The sequence below is a fragment of the Phyllobates terribilis genome, unplaced genomic scaffold (assembly GCF_046119375.1).
Source record: "Phyllobates terribilis strain yellow unplaced genomic scaffold, ASM4611937v1 Scaffold_3__8_contigs__length_932513732, whole genome shotgun sequence".
Taxonomy (NCBI): Eukaryota; Metazoa; Chordata; class Amphibia; order Anura; family Dendrobatidae; genus Phyllobates; species Phyllobates terribilis.
The window spans coordinates 780,353,355-780,375,449 of NW_027362763.1; the positions used below are offsets into that span (position 1 = coordinate 780,353,355).

Consider the following 22,095-nt stretch of genomic DNA (forward strand, 5'->3'; position numbering starts at 1 on the left):
ATTGTCAGGGGGTTCTGTTGCGGCATAGTCAGGGGGTTCTGTTGCAGCGTAGTCAGGGGGTTCTGTTACGGCGTAGTCAGGGGGTTCTGTTGCAGCGTAGTCAGGGGGTTCTGTTGCGGCAAAGTCAGGGGGTTCTGTTGCGGCAAAGTCAGGGGGTTCTGTTGCGGCATAGTCAGGGGGTTCTGTTGCGGCATTGTCAGGGGGTTCTGTTGCTGCATTGTCAAGGGGTTCTGTTTCGGCATAGTCAGGGGGTTCTGTTGCGACATTGTCAGGGGGTTCCGTTGCGGCATAGTCAGGGGGTTCCGTTGTGGCATAGTCAGGAGGTTCTGTTACGGCATAGTCAGGGGGTTCTGTTGCGGCATTGTCAGGGGGTTCTGTTATGGCGTAGTCAGAGGGTTCTGTTACGACATTGTCAGGGGGTTCTGTTATGGCATTGTCAGGGGGTATTGGCTGGCAATGTGATGGGGCATGTAATGTGTTTGGCTATGTAAGGAGATATTGCCCTGCATATGTCTGTACCAAATGGACTGAATATCACCCTTCGTAAATATATTTACAGTAAAAAAAAGTCTGATTTTTGCACTTCTAATTGCTGCTGCGGCTTTTAGTCTGAAGAACTTTTTTTTGACGCAGAGCATTTTGCCTGAATATCTGATGTTAAATGTTATTGCTTCATGTTTGTCCATTCTGTTTTGCTCCATTCTGTTTTTAATTGTTTAAAAGTTACATTTCTGCGGTAAAGCAAATGAAAAAAAAATACTATACAGTATATACAGCATTTAAAAAAGTAAAAAGGATCATTTCAATAAAGTACTTTTAGTTTGTTAAATGGTACGAAAGGGGACTTGAAAATGCATTTAGATTTACTGTAATTTTTCAATAAAAACATGATATAATAAAAAATGTACTACTTTTTTTTTAACATTTTGCCAACTTGAATGTACCCCCAAAAAAATGCAAATTTAAAAAAAAAGAATTCAGAAATTGAAGAAAAAAGTCTTTATTACCTTTTGAATTAGAAGAAATTGCTGATCTTTTAATGGCATATGTCTTTAGGCACCTTTCAAACATATCGTCCCAGAGCTCCACCACTCCGTCCTTTCCTCCAGTCACAAAACCCTGTCACATGAATTGCCACTGATTATACAAGCATGGACACTTACTACAATTAATATTTATTTTGCTCACATTTGTAAATCCCACTAAATAAATTGTGCATGATCAGGCTATTTGGAATATTCACAAAATAAATAATATGCTTTGGTAAATTTTATATTTAAAGACTTTATACTTTGCCACTGATTTTTTTTTGTTCATTTGCTTCCTAAATGAAAAATTAAGCAACTTTCTAAATAGTCTTCATTGAAAATGTCCTAATGAGTAAGGTGGTCTGCAAATTCTGACCCATATTCCTCAGACCTATGCTCGTAGCGCTCTCTGACAGCTCTCTGTCTTCCCCTTCACAACTTTCAGTGTTAGATATATAGAAGGGGAGGAGGTTGTACACAAATCATATTGAGGAGAGGGGGAATGTATCTACGTTCTTAGGGATAGCAGAGTAAAAAGGTTGTGGATAGGGAAGAAAGTGCATGAAGGGAATGAATCCAGAAATTAAGCTTTACTAGTTGATGGAACTATTGAAGTCATCAGCATCCTGGACAAAAAGACCAGACACCCAGCATGTATTGCTGGAAGGGACACTATTAGAAAACTAGGAGCTGAAATGTAAATTGCTTATCATGATGAGGTGGTCTGAAAATTATCGATGGAATAAGATTGCAGACTGAAACTTTTTTTAACAGTAATGACTAACTTATTTTTATAAAATAAAGGGCCTATAACATTTAATTCCTAAAGAAATATTCTCATTGTGGTCAACATGGCTCTATGTACTAGACAGATTTGACTTATGTACATAGTCCACTATGGATCCATTCTGTCCCAGTGTGCATCTGTATGCAACTGGCAGATTTTTTCTTGCAGATTCACACAAAAATAATAAGGAAAAAAACAATTGTGATATGTTCCATCACTTGCTGCATGAAGGAACGATTTTCCCTTACAAATATTTGATCATGGGGAGAATACGTGCCAGCTTTGAATGCACAATAGCCATTAGAAAGTCAATAGAACTGTCGTACATCATTCCCAACTGATCAATAAATCACTTTTATTGTTCACATTGACTGTACGAGTAACATGCACATAAATCATATACCCATAGAAAATCAATAGTCACTTCTTATAATAATTCTTGTGCATTTTTTTACCAGTAACAACTTCCCTTAAAGAGACCTGTCACCTTTCCTAACATAATATTTTAGCAACTACTTGTACTCTCCATGAAATACATTTTTTTAAATTTTTTAAATATTTGAAATTTACTTCTTGCAAAAGGGGTGTGCCGCTGCACAACTGGGTAAAGTCAGCTCTGATTGGAAAGTGTCAGTGTTATGTTAGACTAGTAACTCACTCGGGAAAATAGGTAACAAACTAAAAACTGCAACTGACTCCCGGTTCCTGTACAGACTAGAGATCCTGACCCACAGTCCCTAATGGTTCCTGCGTGAGCAAAGATAGCCCTAACCACAGACTAAATTATGGCAATTTGGACCTATGCTGCCTGAAAGGCTGTCGAGTGCTTCCTCCTAAACAACCGGAGGGCAGAGCAGAGCATAAATTACCTACAGAAGGGAAAGTGTACTGAAAAAAAAGGAAAAATCCCAGTGTGAGTAAAGTAAACCACGAAATACAAAATAAAGTATAAAGTACGTAGTGTTAGAGTATATGCCGGCTACTTCCTAAAAAGGAACGGAAGGTCGGTTCAAAGTAAAAAACAGAAACAGCAAAGAGATAGACCCTAGATGGAATTTAATTGACTGGCTTTAAGCTATAGAAGAATGGCTGAACATCCACAAGAAACTATCACCAGCAGGAAAACAGTACACAAAGCTGCACCTGAAAGGTGATAGGACAGACAAATGAAAACGCCTGTGATAAGCTAAACAAACTCCAGCCAGAATAACACAACCAAAATAACCTGAGAAAAAGTGTGTCTGCTGTGGCTCGGCGTACAGAGAAGCCAACCACAAAACACAGGCTTAAGGGTTTAAACCCAGGAGCATGACAGTCAGGCTATGTAGTGACACACCCCTGATTGGTTACACCAAGTTGTTAACAACAGAAAATGCAGAGTTGCAGAAAAATATGCTTCAGAATTGTTATTTCCTGGCCAATACAAGTGCATAGGCATATAGATATGTAAGGAAGAGGTGACAGGTCCTCTTTCAATTATTGTATATGCCCTCTGCTTACACACAACCACAACTAGATGACACTATACGTATAAAGCTGTTATCACCTTATCCAATGCGTACATGGCAAATACAGGTCCATCATGGGCTTTAATGGTTTTAAGCAGAAGGATGTCTTTCCAAACATAAATATCTCCTGTTGCTGCTCCAGAAAACACCAAGTCTTCTGTCCGTCCATATGAAACACACATCATCGTCTCTAGTTTTCCAACAGTTCCAAAAGTTCCACGTTTTGAAGTAAATCCGCCCCCTGCCAAGAAAAAATGTGAAGGTTTAACAAAATCTATTTGTTTCATTTGTATATTAAATGATGTTAGATGATACAGTATTGTAACTTTAACATCCCTGGCGGCGTGCTGGCATGGCTTACCAGCTCCCACCATGCAAGACCGCCATCTTACCTTTCAATCCAGGCTGCACACTTTGCTCCATGACCTGCTGTGTCTCTTGTCTGATTGCTTAGGGCGGCGGCGCGGTTACTGCCTGATTCTTATAGTTACTGTGTGTGCACTCCTAATGCCTCCCCAGCCTATTGCTGTGAGTCACTGGATACTTAAACCCCCTCCACCCAGTAGGGGGTGCCTGAGCAACACTTTTCTTCAGTGTGTTCCTTGCAACTGAGTTGCCAGGTCCTGTCCTGTATCTTGTCTGTTCCGCCACCCTGGGGGCTGTATACCCAGGCCCGTTACCTGTATCTGTGACTTCTAGTCTGTCTCCGCCACCCTGGAGGCTGAGTTCCCAGGCTCGTTCCTGTATCTTGTTCCTGGTTCAGTTCCTGTCTGAACGCTGTCTTAGCCCGTTACCTGTTTGTCTCTATGTCTGAACCTTCCCTTTTCCTGCAGTGTCTGAACCTGCACCTAACTCCAACTTGTTGTCTCTGAACTTCTGCTAGTGAGATTTGTATACACTCGCTACTTCATTGTAAGTTCCTTGTGTGTATCTGGTTCTACTTGTTCACCGCACCTGCTGTTTTGCTCTGCTCTGCTTGTTCACCGCATCTGCGGGTTTTGCTCTGCTCTGCTTGTTCACCGCACCTGCGGTTTCGCGCTGCTCTGCTTGTTCACCGCACCTGCTGTTTTGATCTGCTCTGCTTGCTCACCGCACCTGCGGGTTTTGCTCTGCTCTGCTTGTTCACCGCACCAGCGGGATTTGCTCTGCTCTGCTTGTTTACCGCACCTGCGGGCTTTGCTCTGCTCTGCTTGTCTACCGCATCTGCGGGTTTTGCTTTGCTCTGCTTGTCTACCGCATCTGCAGGTTTTGCTCTGCTCTGCTTGCCTACCGCATCTGCGGGTTTTGCTCTGCTCTGCTTGTCTACCACACCTGCGGGTTTTGCTCTGCTCAGCTCGTCTACCGCACCTGGGGGTTTTGCTCTGCTTGTCTACCTGCCAGTACCCGCCTGTCTGCATGCCAGCCGTGCCTGCCAGTGCCCACCTGTCTGCATGCCAGCCAGTGCCCTCCTTTCTGTATGCCAACCGCGCCTGCCAGTGCCCACCTGTCTGCATGCCAGCCGTGCCTGCCAGTGCCCACCTGTCTGCATACCAGCCGTGCCTGCCAATACCCACCTGTCTGCATACCAGCCGTGCCTGCCAGTACCCACCTGTCTATATGCCAGTCTAACCTGCCTGTTCCTGCATTCCCCAGTGTGGGTCAACAGCTGTGACTGGGGTCTGACCTGGAGTCGCACCTGGTCCCTCTGCTCGGTTCCTCCCTGGTTCACGAAGTCGACTGAGCCGCAGTGCGACCTTGGTTGGACCGGGTTGATACTTAGTCACGCCCCTCCAGGCACTCCTCGGTTCATGGTCTAGTGGGATCACTAACCACGCTCATGCCAGTCAGTCCGGGTGCGAGCGTAACTGCTCAGGCCATGGTCCCCGTTGAGCCCCACGGCCCTTCGCTCCCGGAGACATTTGAATTCTTGTCTGGCGAATAAGTGCACTAAGCTGAAGTCCAGGCGATTTACACACCAGCCCAAATGGAGCTATCAGCACTCGTTACTGCGGATCCACCACGGTACTATGGGGACCCAAAACAAAGCCGTGCATTTGTGGAGCAATGTATGCTGCATTTCAAATTCTATGCTCACTATTTTCCCACTGATCGGGTTAAAGTAGCATTCATGATGTCCTACTTAGCGGGTGATGCCTTGAATTGGATCACCCCCCTATGGGAAGCATGGGATCCTATCGTCTCTGACCTGCAGGCCTTCCTGATGGCCTTTCTAATGGTCTTCGATGACCCTAACCCTGAGGCTTCTGCTAAAGCTTCCCTCCCCAATACCCTGGAGCAGTCCCGATGGGTGATGGATGTAGGTAGCCCACCAGCTCTCCAGCCTGAAGAGATTGCTGCCCACACAGAATTTAAACAGGATGACAATGCTCCACAGAATACTTCTCTTCCCAACCTCATGAGGCAGTCCAGACGTGCAAGGCGTAGAGGTAAACCGTCATGCCAGGTTCTGTCCTCCCAAAGACCTCCTGTTCCCCAGCCTGTTGAGGCAGCTACCCGCACAGAATCCATGAAGGATGACCATGTTCGTCAGGCAAAGCAGAGGCCGGAACTCAGTCACAAAATCGGATTGCGGTCCCGCTGCGGTTGTTTGGGACACCCTGACGGTCTCTGTCCAGTGAAGGTTGGAGAATCCCAAGACATTAAGCCTGTAGGAGAGGCTGCCCTTGGCATTAGTGTTTCCTCTTCACAGGTGACCGTGACTGTCTCCATAGCAAGTGAAGGCCTCGGATTAACCGGAAGTTTCGGGCGTAAAGCCTTGAAGAGTCGGTATCTGATTCCCGTCCGACAACTCCAGAATCCGGTTTGGGCATTGTCAGCGGAAGGACAAGCCCTACTTAGAAACAGTCAAAAAATGTCTGTACAAATTAAGCTCCAGATTGGAGCATTACACATGAAGAAGTTCACATTCCAGGTGCTGTCTGGTTTACCCACAGGTCGTTCAGAGCCGAGAGATCTAGTGCCCGCTCAGATCTGGAGATCCTGCATGGTGTTTCCTGGGGGACTGCTGAGGTACAAGGGGTGTCCAGTCCCCATATCTTCAGGACAGTCAGCAGTGTCTTCTTCTTCTTCACCAGATCTGGTAGTCACTGACTCGCTGTACGCTGAAGTCTCGAAGGAATGGAAGCGGAGGCATTGTCCCCACACAGTCTCGACGATTGTACCAATGATCTGGCTTTAGGCACCGCCCCGCCTCGCAGACGTGTCATCTCAGAAACCAGACTGAATTTGGTCCCTAAGCAAGGATCCTCCATCTCTAACAAATCTGGCAATAAGTCCATCAAGGCGGTGGCTACCTCCAAGTCTCTGCACCCCTCCAACCATGCGGAGGACCTCCAGTTGCCTCCTGAATCCTCCGGGGTGCTACCTGATAACAAATAGAAAGAGACTTTTCTGCACCCTGTACCTGGTACTTCGCCCACTTCATCTAGTAAGCTTGGCAAAGTGTACATCAAGGTGGTGGTTATCCCCGAGTCTCTGCACCCCTCCAACCTGGTGGAGGATCTCAAGTTGTCCCGTGAATCCTTTGGGGTGCTACCAGATATTAACAAATGGAGAGAGACTTTCCTGTGTCCTGCTCCTGGTACTTCACTCACTTCATCTGTTGCTGAGGATGGCTCGATGGGAGGAAGCATCCCAGTTACCAAGATGGTGAGACCAGTTTCGTTCCCTCTAGTGGACAGAAGAGGTAATCTTCTTGAAGAGAAGGATCGGCCTCCAAATTCTCTGCAGAAAATCCTTGCTGGCTTGAAGAAGAGGGGCGTAAAGGGGGGGGTACTGTAACATCCCTGGCAGCGTGCTGGCATGGCTTACCACCTCCCACCATGCAAGACCGCCATCTTACCTTTCAATCCAGGCTGCACACTTTGCTCCATGACCTGCTGTGTCTCTTGTCTGATTGCTTAGGGGGGCAGCGCGGTTACTGCCTGATTCTTATAGTTACTGTGTGCCTCCCCAGCCTATTGCTGTGAGTCACCGGATACTTAAACCCCCTCCACCCAGTAGGGGGTACCTGTCTGCATGCCAGCCGTGCCTGCCAGTGGCCTCCTGTCTGCATGCCAGCCGTGCCTGCCAGTGCCCACCTGTCTGCATGCCAGCCGTGCCTGCCAGTGCCCACCTGTCTGCATACCAGCCGTGCCTGCCAGTGCCCACCTGTCTATATGCCAGTCTAACCTGCCTTTTCCTGCATTCCCCGGTGTGGGTCAACAGCTGTGACTTGGGTCTGACCTGGAGTAGAACCTGGTCCCTCTGCTCGGTGCCTCCCTGGTTCACGGAGTCGACTGAGCCGCCGTGCGACCTTGGTCGGACCGGGTTGATACTTAGTCACGCCCCTCCAGGCACTCCTCGGTTCATGGTCTAGTGGGATCACTAACCACGCTCACGCCAGTCAGTCCGGGCGCGAGCGTAACAGTAACTATACCCTATTTGAACCATCACAGAGAGGCTTTTCTAAATTAAGGCTGAGTTCACACGATGCGTATTTAATGCGTTTCCGCGGCGTTTTTGCAGTTGCGTAAACGCCGCGGAAACGCATTAAAAACGCATGGTAGAAGGGCAGCAATATTCCCCAATTGAAATCCGCATGTGCTGTGCCAATGATGCGGATTTTTCCGCAGCGTAAACGCTGCGCTCAAAAGTCCGCAGCATGTCAATTAATTTTGCGTAAACGCGGCGTTTTCGCCGCCATTGACTTGCATTAGAACGCGCCAATTCCGCAAGACTGCATTTGTACTTGCGCTATTGGCGCGTTCTAATGTGCGGATGGTACCCGGGTGTAGAGGAGAGGAGAGTCTCATCCACACCCAGATACCATTAAAAAAGCTGTAAAAAAAGAATAAAATAAAAAATAAATGTATACTTACCTTCTGGCGGCCAGGGCACCGCTCCTTCTTGGTTCCCGGCACTTGCAGTGAGTTGTAGGACCTGCGCTGACGTCAGAGTCATGTGACGGGTCACGTGACGCTGACGTCGGCAGGTCTTTCAATTCAAAGTTGCCGGCAGCCGGGAGAACGGAGTGAGCAGGACAGCGCGGGCCATCGGAGGGTAAAGTATACATGTATTTTTTATTTTTACCATTCTCTCAGGTCACACTATATAAATCCATGCTGTTTGCATGGATTTATATAGTGTGACCTAGTTGTCAAGCACTTTCCAGGTGATGCTAAAATCGCCTGGAAAGCGCTTGTCAATCCACATGCGGAAACACATGTGGAAACGCATGTGAATCCGCATGTATTCCGCAGGAAAAACGCATGCACAATCTGCATGCGTTTTTTCTGCCAGGGAGATGCAGAAATGATGCAGAAATTTTCTGCTTCATTTCTGCATCGTGTGCACATACCCTAAGGGTTGTTCCCATAAGGGGTTGTCCAGGCTTGAGGCTCAAGTCTGCAGTAACTCTATGTGACTGCAGACTTGTGAACCCTCACATTGAGCACAGTGCGCGCTGCAGGATGAGCAAGGTGGTCATGAGACCGCAAGTATGTGATTTGCATACTTCCGGCCACATTTCGACACTTGCATTGAGTGAAGCCATGCATATCTAGACGGCATGTTACTGCATGTATGAAAATTACCTACTTGCGGCCACGCACCCGCCCTCTCTCAGCACAGGAGGATCCTCACAGCGTGCACTGTGCTCACCGTGAGGATTCACAAGTCTGCAGCTACATGGGGTTACTGCAGATTTAAACCCCAAGCCTGGACAATGCCTTTAATTATTATCACCTAAGCAGAGAATAAGTGATAACTTGTAGATCTGTAGGAGCTTATTTTGCAAGCACAGCAATAATGCAAAAACAATGTGACTTAATTATATGCACAGTTGTGCAAGAAAAACTCTCTGTAAAGATTGATATAATGCAGTTGTGTGATATTCTATTGGTTATTGGGAACCTGTCAGCAGATTTACACCACTAAGCCTCCAACCAGTAGTAATTATTTCTCTTTCATGTCTGTAAGATTAGGAGCAGGATTCTGTAAAATAAGCTGTTTAATCACTGCACATGCTCCATGTCTGTGGAGATGTCCAATATGGCTTGACTGATGTCCCAGAGGAAGATTTTAATTTCAGCCATGCACAGTGATGTTGAGTCTGCTTGCACTAGCTCCATCGGCACATAGCCCATAAGCCGGATGTCACCGGCCTGTCAGAAGAAGTATTCAGATGAGCTGGAGATGATGTTCTCTGTCCTCAAGAGACATAATGTAAGCCATATTGGGTGGATTAGGGCATGGACACAATGACTCTTCTGCTGAGCGGCTCTACCTCCTTGACTGCAGCAAGGTAATTTACAGACAGTGTGCGCAGTGATTAATCAGCTTATTTTACTTAACGTTTAGAAAGCATGGGAACTAATTACCATCTACCGGTGGTGGTTTAGCAACAAAGAACCTATGGACAGGTCCCCTTTAATGTGAACATTGGATCTCATGTAAGTAAGGAATTTATTATATGGGCAAACTATTATTGTACTAAGTATAGTGAACCTAAAGGGCAGTATAGACTGTGTAGATACAGCTCTATGGTGATGACGTTTCCTGCATGAATCTAAGACTTATCAGTGATATTTAAAGAGGTTATACAGAACTATATTATTTGTTTCCTGTGGGACTAAGAACAGGAATGTACTTGCTAATTACCTGCTGATTGACAGCCAGCTCCCCTCTGCTTAACTGCGGAGAGCAAGCTGTCAATCAGCATGACGTCGGCAGTCTCACCCTGTCGACATAGCAGTCCAGAAGAAGAAGAGTTGCTCTGCTGACAAGGAGCAGCTGAGTAACCGCTCTGAGCCGGCGCTGGATAAAACAGGCAGGTAGTTGCTAACTAGTTAGAAACTACTTGCCTGTTATTTTTTTGGCCCATAGTAAAAAAAATAATTTAGACCTGGATAACACCCTTTAATGCTGCATGTGTCATATTATTACAGTACTGACCATTACCTGTTTGTTGCCAGAACTTGATGTGCTTTAAGCCAACAGTGACCATCTTATCAGTATGATGTGGGTTACATTTCACAACAAAGATTTTATCTTTGTGGCCCCTGCAATGAAAAGAACATCAGATTAGAATGAAAACAGTGATTTGCTGAATGATACAAGTGTTACATCTTCCATTATCACTGCTAAATAATATTTTGCACGTACAATTAGGTTCAGAAATATATGGACAGTGACCAAATCTTCGTGATTTCAGCTCTGCATGCCACTATTTTTTATTTAAAATGAAACAACCGAGATGCAATTGAAGTGTAGACTTTCATGTTCAATTAAAGGGATTGAACAATATTATCCTGTGAAACGTTTAGGAATTGGAACCATTTTTCTACAAAGCCTCCTCATTTCAGGGGCTCAAAAGTAATTGGACAAAATTAACTTTCTCAGAAATAAAATGTTAATTTTTAAATACTTTGTAGAGAATCATTTGCAGGCAATAACTGCCTGAAGTCTGGAAGCCATGGATATCACCAAACACTGGGTTTCCTCCTTTGTGATGCATTGCCGGCCTTTACTGCATCTGACGTCAGTTGTTGCTTGTTTGTGGGTCTTTCTGCCTTAAGTTTTGTCTTAAGCATGTGAAATGCTGCTCGATGGGGTTGAGATCTGGAGATTGACTCGGCCATTGCAGAATACTCCACTTCTTTGCCTTAAAAAACTCCTAGGTTGCTTCTGCAGAGTGTTTTTGGTCATTGTCCATCTGTACTGTGAAGCACTGTCCAATCGTCCTTGCTGCATTTGGTTGGATCTGAGCAGAAAGTATAATCCTGTACACTTCAGAATTAATCCGACTGCTTCTGTCTTCAGTCACATCATCAATAAACACTTGTGACTAGTGCCAATGGAAGCAATGCACGCCCATGCCATCACACTGCCTCCAGCATGCGTTACAGAGGATGTGGTTGCTTTGTATCATGAGCCGTTCCAAGCCTTCTCTATGCTTTCTTCTTCCCATCATTCTGGTACAGGTCATTCTAAGTTTCATCTGTCCAAAGAATGTGTGAGGCTAATTCACTTCTCATGGACAAGTCGTGAGTCGGGATAGTCGAGGAGTCAGAGGGTACGTCATAAACAGAAGGAAGGGACAAAGGAGTAGTCAGGTAACGGTCCAAAGTCAAAATACCAGGAAGACAGTGGATCAGAACAAAGGGTTAAACAGACGGATGGTCAGAACGATGTCCAAGGTCAGACAATGAAAGATCAATTCACAGAACACAAGGCACAGAGACAAACCTCACAAAATAAATCGGAATTTACCTATGACAGAGGTCTGGGACCAACAGGCCAGTTCAGTAGTGAGGCTATCACCTGGGACAATGAACACCTGGAGACAGCCAGCACCTCCCAGTCTCAGATTGGACGGCCGAGCTGTCAATCAAAACACCGACAGATCAGCACGCCCCTGCTCCAGACTGGACACTGAGCTGTCAATCAAATTACTGACAGCTTCAGAATGCCCCTGTACCAGATTGGACGGCTGAGCTGTCAGTAACTGCATCCCAGACACACTGACGGGTGGAATCGTAACACAATGCTTTTCTAGAACTGTGCGGCTTCTTTAGATGTTTTCTTGGCAAAGTCTAATCTGGCCTTTCTATTGGCAAGGCTGATTAATGGTTTGCTCCTTATGGTAAACCCTCTGTATTTGCTCTCATGAAGTCTTCACTTTATGGTATACTTAAATACTGGAGTATCTACTTCCAGGAGAGTGATCTTCAGTTGGGTGATTGCTGTGAAGGGATTTTTGTTCACCATGGAAAAGATTCTGGTATTATTCACCACTGTTGTCTTTCATGGACGTCCAGGCTTTTTTGAGTTGTCAAGCTGACCAGTGAGCTCTTTTTTGCAGAATGTACCAAACTGGTGATTTGGTCACTCCTAACATTTTTGCTACCTCTCTGATGGATTTCTTCTTCTTTTAGCCTAATTATGGTCTGTTTCTCTTCTATTAAGAGCTTCTTTGACCGCATGTTGTGGATTCACAGCAACAGCTTCTGAATGCAAATGCCAAACCTGGAATCAGCTCCAGACCTTTTACCTGCTTAATTGATGATGGATTAACGATGTAATAGACCATGCAGTCCATTAAAGAGCTTTTGAGATATCTGTCCAATTACTTTTGGTCCCTTGAAATAAAGGCAGCTACATATTAAAGCACTGTAATTCCTAAACCTTACAGTAATTAAGATGTGAATACCCTCAGATTAAAGTTGAGAGTCTGCACTTTCAGCCCATATTGATTATATAACTTTATCTTGAATATGTTTTGGTAAACAGCTAAAATGACAGAACTTGTGTCTCTGTCCAAATATTTCTGGACCTAAATGTAAACCCTACTTTAGAAAAACTTCATGTATGTACTCCACAACAAAAGAAAAGTAGTAATTCAGCATAAAACAAGATGGCAGGTGTCAATAGGGAGTAACATACCGAGTTGTTGCAATTTTCTCTCCTTTTTTCCAGTCCCAGAACACGATTGTGTGGTTATCATCCAAGCCAACAGACACCAAACATTTGCCATCAGCTGTAAGACAAGAAGCCATTGTTATATGAGTACATGCCACATACGGCTCAGGACAACCGCCCTCTTTAAAACACGGCAGTTGGAAATATCTAGATAGAAAGTACGACTGAACATCCTGATGAATAGTCTACAACAGGGATGTCAAACTCAAACACACAGAGGGTCAAAATGAAAAACTTGGACAAAGTTGAGGGCCAATCAGTATAAAGAATAATGGACCCACATAGTGCTCCATACAGTATTAAGGGTACCACATAGTCCGCCATACAGCATAATGGGCCCCACATAGTCCTCCATACAGTATTATGGGCACCACATAGTCCTCCATACAGAATAATGGACCCCACATAGTCCTCCATACAGAATAATGGGCCCCACATAGTCCTCCATAAAGTATAATGGCCCCACATAGTCCTCCATACAGAATAATGGGCGCTACATAGTCCCCCATACAGAATAATGGGCCCCACATTGTCCTCCATACAGAATAATGGCTCCACATAGTCCTCCATACAGTATAATGGGCCCCACATAGTCCTCCATACAGTATAATGGGCCCCACATAGTCCTCTATACAGTATTATGGGCCCCATATAGTGCTCCATACAGAATAATGGCCCCCACATAGTCCTCCATACAGAATAATGGCCCCACATAGTCCTCTATACAGAATAATAGCCCCACATAGTCCTCCATATAGAATAATGGGCCCCCACATAGCACTTCTAACATTTAGATCACCCAAGGAACTTATTCATCAGGAAAAGGATTGTGTTCACCAATGTGTTAACTACAAGTACGTATGATGAGACTGGGTACATAACTATGGACCTATGTACTGCCTAATGAGTCAGCACAGATAAGCCCCCACTTCACCAGATTTAGATCCTAAATGAACCATTGACTCATCCCATACAGCTGTAAATCGTCATATACACCAAGACTATATAATTCACTTAATTATAGTATTTGTCTGCCTCTAAGATTAGAGAAATTGTTGCACATGACAAAAATCACTGATGTGTAATCTCCCACCATAAAGACCTATAGGCGTTAATCCTGCATTTAGGCATCTGGGCCGCCCCACCCATAGATACATATTATTATACATGATATAATGCTAAGGTCACATAGTGAATTTCTGCAGCCTGGCAGTGCCACACTTTGCAATCGTGTTGCCATGTTCTTGGAGGTGCTGCCACTGCAAAACAATGATAGGCAGCTGAAGACATCTATATGGGCTATAACCTTATAGGCTGATGGCTGCAGCACTAACAAGTAAAGTAGTTTTCAGATTTTCCAGCTAGTAATAGAGGAAACCCTGAAAACTATGACACTCTCCAAATGGCTGCCTCTCTTGAGTTATCGCCATAATTCCTACATACTTCAGTAGAAAGGATCACGCACATGAGGAGTCCAGATTCCAGACATGACATAGGAGCCACCCACCAACCATAATCGGGCCCTATTGTTATGTAAAGGGCTGCATGTTCACAATATACTCTATGCAGACAAAAGCCTTGTGTCACATGGTAATCCATGAATTCAGATTTTTAATTTATTCCCATTATCACAGATGTATAAAATCCCGCCTCTGGCCATGCCGCTTTCCTGTACAAACATTTGTGACAGAATGGCTCGTTCTGAAGCGCTCATTGAATTCAGTCGTGGCCCTGTAATAGGATGCCACCATTATAACAAGTCAGTTTGTGAAATTTCTTTCCTCCTAAATACTCTGTAAGTGATATTTTTGAAAAGTAGAAGCGTTTAGGAACCATAGAAATTCAGCCACGAAGTGAGAGATCACGTGCATAAGAGTCAACAACTCTCTGCAGCCTCCATAACTGCAGAGTCCAAACCCCTCTGGCATTAAAATCAGTACAAAAACTGCACCCAGGGAGCTTCATGGCATGGGATACCATGGCCGAAATAAAGAGCTGATCATATCTTAGTAAGATGCTTAAAAGGAAACTGTCAATAAGATTGACCCCCCTAACTTATATGTGCTTGCATAAGTTAACCCCATTTATACCTTTATATTGTCATTCCATTGCCTGAACCTTGAATAATCCTTGTTTTTATGGGATGCAAATGAGTTCAGTGCAGTGGGTGGGAGAATGCACTTACCGAAACGTTGCCTCCTCGGTTATTAACATTCTTGCCGCTTCCCTGTTTGATAGGTAGATGACTTCGCCTTTGACGTCAGGCACTGGGCACGAAATCGGGCCCCTGTGCAGCTCAGCGGTGTCCATGCTTCGGCGCCCACAGGTTTCAGCATTTTGCGGCGCATGTGCAGTAGAACAGTGAAGTCTGTGCCTTCAGAAGGTCAAGTTACTGACCAGAAGCAAGGAGACCACTGATCTACACAGGAACGAGATTTCCTGGCTGGAACCTGATGTCAGAAGCAAAGTCAACTATCGAACAACAAACAAGGAGGTGGCAAGAATGTTAATAACTAAGGAGGCAGAGTGTTTGGTAAGTGCATTCTCCCGCCCACTGCACTTAGCAACTCATTTGCATTCTGCAAAAAATGTCGATTTATCAACATTTCAGCAATGGAATGAAAACATAAAGGTACCAACAGGTTGAACTTTCATTGGGCTACATCATCATGTGCATATAAATAGTTTACGGGGGCATCAAACTTACTGATTCCTCTAATCTGGACCCTCAGTTGAAGTTGCCAATAGACTTAACAGGAAAAATAGCTCTGTATTCAGTGCAATTTTTCATGTCAAATCTACAAACACCACAAATGAACTCAATACACCCCATTATAAGTCAGTTGGTTTTATCAGGCGCCAAAGGCTCCTCAGGTGCATCTTGGTTATCGTCTTATGAACAGAAAGACATGAACAAGTCCTAGGACTAGTACAAGATGTCAAAAGAAATTGCACAGTACCTGAAAAATCCAGTGCACAGACCCCCCTTTGGTGTTGTCCTTTCAACAGTGATAAACACTTCAATGTTTGCGTATCCCATAAATGAATTGCAGCATCCCGTCCAATCTAAATCGTAATTAAATATGATCAATATAATGTTTCTCAAAAATCAGCTACAGCGTAATCCCACCCTGCTTTCTGAACTGTAAAGAAAATATAAAAATTGGATTTTTATGCATTCTGAATAGTAGGGCCAGACTAGGGCCAAAAATACAGAATAACAAACGATAATCATATAGTGTCAGCCCTATATGGCTCTGGATCCCGAAGAGAGCAGCAGTAGGTGAGTATATTAATACACTCACACTACATTACATGCATATAAACACACATTTCATTAAAAAAAATATAGATGGGACTGCTTCTTTAATTTAATGCATTAAAGGGACTGTCAGCACAGAATGACTGTTCAAACCAAGTACAGGCGCTCGATGCATCATGGCGGGGCCAAATATTTAAGTGCACCTTCCCATCTACTAGTTTTCCAAATATCTCTGACTCTATGAAGCCAAAGCTGTCAATTGAAGAAGGTGGAGGGGTGTAGACAGATGGAAAACAAGCAGGAGGGAAGGTGCATATAAATGATTGGCCCCGCCATGATGCACTGAACGCCTGTACTTGGTTTGAACAGTCACTCTGTGCTGACAGTCCCTTTAATTATTCATTTTTTCTATAACAGACTCACAAATCTGATGACAGACACAAGTAAGCAATGAAATAGTAATTAGACATTTTTATTATGTTAGGAAATATTTTGCACAGCACCATATACAGAACATCTATTTTGTTTCCTTGCCTTTGAGCATATTAATGAAATGAGGCCATTTTAATGCTTTGAGTGAAGAGGAAAGAAAAAAATGTAAATCAATCTTTAGCCTGTTTTCCACACTTTGCAAAGAGCACGTGGTTCAGGCAGACACGTCCACACGTCAGGGTGACTCTGCTCTCACATTCATTGCTTTACAGTGCAGGTACATTGCTGGTTAATAGTGCCCGGGCCGCAGACTCAAGTCTGAGGTGAAGGATGTGTACCTTTTCCATTTTTACCTACTTGTGAGAGATTTCTCATCTTTGCTTGCATGTCATGTATTGCTGTATAATTTATACATCTAGAATAGGTGTCCCTATATTCACACAATGGATTATTGAAATTTTGGTGACCCAAGGCTATCCCGGACCGGTAATCTGGCATCAGTCATGTACTCAGTGAATGCTCTAAGTTTACAAATGTATGACACGTCAGACGTAGGTGACGAAGTCCACGATATGATGGTAACGGTAACATTTCTGACCATTGGATGAAAGTCACGTAGAATAAAAGAGGGTAGTGTACAAAAAACAGAACCCAGTGGACTCAGGTTTCATTAAATATGATGTATTGCGTAGGGTCCAAATGGTCGTCTATGATTCTATTCAGTATCACAATATATCACATCCTCCTAGCTGATCCCCTCCTTTAAAGGGGTTGCCTCATGTTTTTATCTCAAGCGCTCGCAGTCTCTCTACCTCCCGGCCTCCTAGAAAACGGTGCGCTCCCGAGGATTGATAGTGCGAGATATGGCTGAGCCGCTGGCCCGAACTGCGTGCTCTCCAATGCTGCTAGCAGAGACAGCTTTACCTATGCAGCACCAGATCCTTCATACAGCAAACAGATTGCAAGCACAAGCTCATTGCCTCGGAATCCAGCCACCTCTGACAGACTGCAGTCGTGGCCATTAACTAGTCAATGAGCTGTAAACTATAAAACTAAAAATCCCACCGTTCTTGAGAACAGAGAGGATTTTTAATAAGTAAATCGCAAAGTGATTCTATTTACAATCATTTTGCAATTTTAACCATTTCCGAATTTTGAGACAACCCCAGTAACTCTTGCACATCTGTTACAGGTGAAGCCACATCAGTTTGTGTCCACACTGTGACGCTGAGTCACTTCTCATGGCCAAGCCGTGAGTCGGGATAGTCAAGGAGGTCAAAAGCCAGGAGGGTACGTCATAAACAGAGGGAAGAGGCAAAACCGTAGTCAGGTAGCGGTCCAAGGTTAAAATACTAGGATAGCAAATCAGAACAAAGGAATTAAACAGACGGAGGGTCAGAACGAGGTCCAAGGTCAGGCAATGAAAGATCATCAAGCAAAACACTTGACACAGAGAAAACCAAACACACTTAGCGGAAGCTACGGCTGGCAGTGGTATGGGACTAATAGCCCAGCTAAGTAGCAGGGCAATCACCTGGGACAATGAACACCTGAAGACAGCCCAGTACCTTCCAGTCTCAAATTGGACGGCCGAGCTGTCAATCAAAACCCCGACAGATCAGCACGCCCCTGCACCAGACTGGACAGCTGAGCCGTCAGTAACTGCACCCCAGACACACTGAGCGGTGGAATGGTGACACACACATTGTTCAGCTTACATGCACCTGCTGGGGTACACTTTTAGGTTAAGTGCCCACGTAGCATTTTTGCGGCGTTTTTACGGCTGCGAAAACGCTTGTAAAACAGTCTGCCATGTAAAGCAATGTGAATTCGGATGTGCTGTGCACATGATGCGCTAATTTGCGCGCCGAATTCGCATTGTGTTGCAAAACGCAGCATGACCATTTCTACCGCTATTACGCTGCAAATTCGCGGCCATTGAGGAACATTGAAACGCAGCAACCCCGCAGGTATATGTGGATTTGCTGCATTTCAATTAAATTCAATGGCCGAGATTTGCAGCGTAATCGCGGTGCGTGTGGTACCCGGGATGAAGAGGAGACTACAACTCCTTTTCATCCTGGCTACCACGCGGTGAAAAAAAGAAATAAAAAAGTTAAAAATAAACAAAACCTGTATATTCACCTCTCCGGCGGCCCCCGGTCTGCTCTCCGGTTTCCTCCAGTCTGCTCCCGGCCACGTTCTCTCTCCTTGGCATCCCGCGGTGTACTGTCAGGACCTGCGGTGACGTCATTTAGTCACCTGATGGTCACGCGACCGCTGACGTCGGCGGTCAGGTGATGGTCGCGTGACCATCAGCTGACTAAATGACATCACGGCAGATCCTGACAGTACACCGCGGGACGCCAAAGAGAGAGGACGCGGCCGGGAGGAGACTGGAGGAAAACGGAGAGCAGACCGGGGGCCGCCGGAGAGGTGAATATACAGTTTTTTTTTCTTTTTTTAACGTTTTAATTCTCTTTTTTTTTACTATAGATGCAGCATTTAAAGCATCAGTTGTTCACACATTATAAATCCATGCCGGTTGCATGGATTTATATTGTGTGACCAACTTGTCAAGCACTTTCCAAGTGATGCTAAAATCGCTTGGAAAACTGCTTGAAAAAACGCATGAAAAAAACGCATGTAAAACGCTGAAAAAACGCTTCTCTCTGGCAGAAAAAACGCATGTAAATCTGCATGCGTTTTTTTTCTGCCAGAGAGAGGCAAAAACGCTCTGCATCAAATCTGCTACGTGGGCACATAGCCTTACATTGATTTCCTCAGACTTTTTAGAGCAGCCAGCTCTCACCCGTGGTGCAGCTATGACATGTCAGCAAACTGCAACGGCAGTTAAGCTCAGCATTTTGGTGGCTGTTTAATAAGCAATTACTTAATTTTGAAGGAGAACAGCTGTTTTTTTCTAGCAAAACATTGCAGCAATTACAATTCGCTGCATGGATTTGTGAGAGAAACAGCTGTTCTCCTTCAAATTCAAGTGATTGCCTGCTAAACAATCACCAAACCACAGTGGTTAATTGCCGGTGTGGTGTGCAGTCGCGTCATGGGAGCATAACAGGCACGACCTACATGTCTCGTCTGGCCTTTCCATTAGTGTGCACATATTTCACTTGTTCCCCTAAGAGTTCATCCATGAGAATGTCAGTATTGTTGTATGAGAGAAAGATATGAGATAAGATATACAGTTAGTTAGATAATGTCAACATTTTAAACACCTTCAGAGAAATGTGTGTTAAGGCCCCGTCACACTTAGCGACGCTGCAACGATCCCGACAACGATACGACCTGTCAGGGATCGTTGCTGCGTCGCTATGTGGTCGCTGGTGAGCTGTCAAACAGGCAGGCTCACCAGCGATCAGGGGAGCAGCGACATCGTGGAAAGAATCTTTCCACGATGTCCTGCTCCTGGTTACCAGACTGCTGCTGAAGCAGGAGCAGGCTGGTAACCATGATAAACATCGGGTTAATAGGGGCACACGCGCACCTAGTAACCCGTTGTTTATCATGGTTACGAGCCTGCTAAAGTGAGCGGTAACCTCCTGCTCACTGTAGCAGAGTGGTAACCATGATAAACAACGGGTTACTAGGTGCGCGTGTGCCCCTAGTAACCCGATGTTTATCATGGTTACGAGCCTGCTAAAGTGAGCGGTAACCTCCCGCTCACCGTAGCAGAGTGGTAACCATGATAAACAACGGGTTACTAGGTGCGCGTGTGCCCCTAGTAACCCGATGTTTTTCATGGTTACCAGCCTGATCGTTGGTCCCGCTTGTCACACACAGCGATGTTTGCTGACCAGCGGGAGGGCAACGACCAAAAAATGGTCCAGGACACTTTGCAGCGATCAGCGACCTCACAGCAGGGGCCTGATCGCTGCAAAGTGTCACACATAGTGACATCGCTGGTGAGGTCGCTGTTGCGTCACCAAAACCGTGACACAGCAGCGATCTCGCTAGCGATCTCGCTATGTGAGACGAGGGCTTTACTGATGAACTCTACGAGAAGGAAGAAAGATAAATACAGTTATATAAAGTGTGAAAGCCATTATCTTACCTGGCCAGTGGCTACATAATCTTTCACGGGATGAATGGCCAGACTGAGGATGTCGTCATCGTGACCCAGGTACAGTCTTTGGGAATGCTGCAGCCTGTTATACACCACGGCCACTGCTGCCACATGGTACACCACCTCGCCGGTCTGCGTGTAGAACAGGTTGTTCCTGCAGTCATAGCCTCTGTAGCTGGAGCAGAAAAAAACTACGTTCATATACAATATACTATATAAAAAAAAATCTGACAAGCCAAAGTAAATTATACTATATAGTATTCATTCTCATTCTGTTTAGAAGCGAAAGCCCAAAACATAAAACAACAGATTATTAGTCTTCCTCCAGTTGCTACTATGTATTTTCACGCATGAGCCCTGATTCATCAAAGCAATTTCACCAGAATTTTGGGGTAAATTGCTTTGAAAAGTCACAAGTCCCTCGGAGTTGGACAAAGATTTAGCGACTTCGCCGTTTTCACTCCAGTTTCTCTGCTACAAAAAAATGGTCTGGGAGGAACAGGTGTGTGACGGATGTGCGGTATGTTACGCCACAGCTCGTCCAATTCACGAAAAGCTGTGGCGTTACTTATGCCGGAAATCTTACTACAGTCAACGATTGGTGTAAGACTTCTGGAGTGGGGCCTGCCACTCGTCAGATGCTTCTGATTCATGAAGAGGCGTGCACCTCCTGCTAAATCAGGAGTGTCTGACTCCGCCATGCCCACTCATCAAGAAAATTGTCAGTCTTCATGAATCAGTGCCATGATCAATACAAAGCTAAAGTCATCCGACGGGCTGTGAGATCGAATTCATTACTCCAGTGATTGACATTGAGTACAATGGCGGATTACTTTATTTGTGCTTTATGGGTCACATAGATTATAGCGGCTCAAAGTGTCTAAAGCAAATACCCCTCTAGTCAAAGCGTATTCCAACAATCTCCAAAACTATGATGAGTTTAAGTTTTGAGCAAAGTATTTCAGCTGCCCTGTGCTGTGGGTTTCTGTTAGAAAGTGGTGCCACCGCCTTGATTCATGTTCTCCATTTGCGGTTGTAGCATCTAGGTGTAATACTACTTCACATGGTTTTAGCCACATTATTGAAGGAAATGTGTCATTAGAAAACGACCTGTTTAAATCAGGCTTAAATGTATTTTTTTAACTTTTATGGTCATTTTGTTTTTAAATTGCAATCCTTATTAAAAATAGAAAAATTGGAATTTATGCAATTTTCACACTGGCCACTGGGGATTTTTTTAGATTCTGATTTCCCAGTGTTTCAGGAAATTAACATGTACATTAGGCAAAGTGAACAGGCTCTGGACCCTATCTGTAGTATTGAAGTATCTAATGAGCTTGTGAAAAGGTCATTGTGAAGGGAGAGGGAGCAGGGTCAGGTCATCATCTATTGTGATTGATCCTGTGTTATCAGCTGTGTGTAGAGGTGTTTCCTGTCATTGTAATCCTGCCTCTGATGATAAGGAGCCTGCTGAAAACTCAAAAAAAGCCCTAGGGAACAGTGTCTAAAAAGCCCCAGTGGACAGTGTGAAGACT

The 22,095-nt window shown here is 44.8% G+C and overlaps 1 protein-coding gene across 3 annotated transcripts in view; it reads right to left on the reverse strand.

Annotated features, from left to right (window-relative positions):
* EML6 (EMAP like 6) overlaps positions 1-22,095 on the reverse strand; it is a 279,209-nt gene that overhangs the window by 95,500 nt on the left and 161,614 nt on the right. For all 3 annotated transcript variants that reach the window (XM_073672290.1, XM_073672289.1, XM_073672288.1), the window contains exons 14-19: positions 20,549-20,735; positions 15,743-15,848; positions 12,747-12,840; positions 10,263-10,363; positions 3,362-3,564; positions 1,008-1,119 (exon numbers count right to left, since the gene is read on the reverse strand). In XM_073672290.1, the coding sequence (XP_073528391.1) occupies positions 1,008-1,119; positions 3,362-3,564; positions 10,263-10,363; positions 12,747-12,840; positions 15,743-15,848; positions 20,549-20,735 (803 nt within the window). The remainder of the gene's footprint in view (positions 1-1,007; positions 1,120-3,361; positions 3,565-10,262; positions 10,364-12,746; positions 12,841-15,742; positions 15,849-20,548; positions 20,736-22,095) is intronic.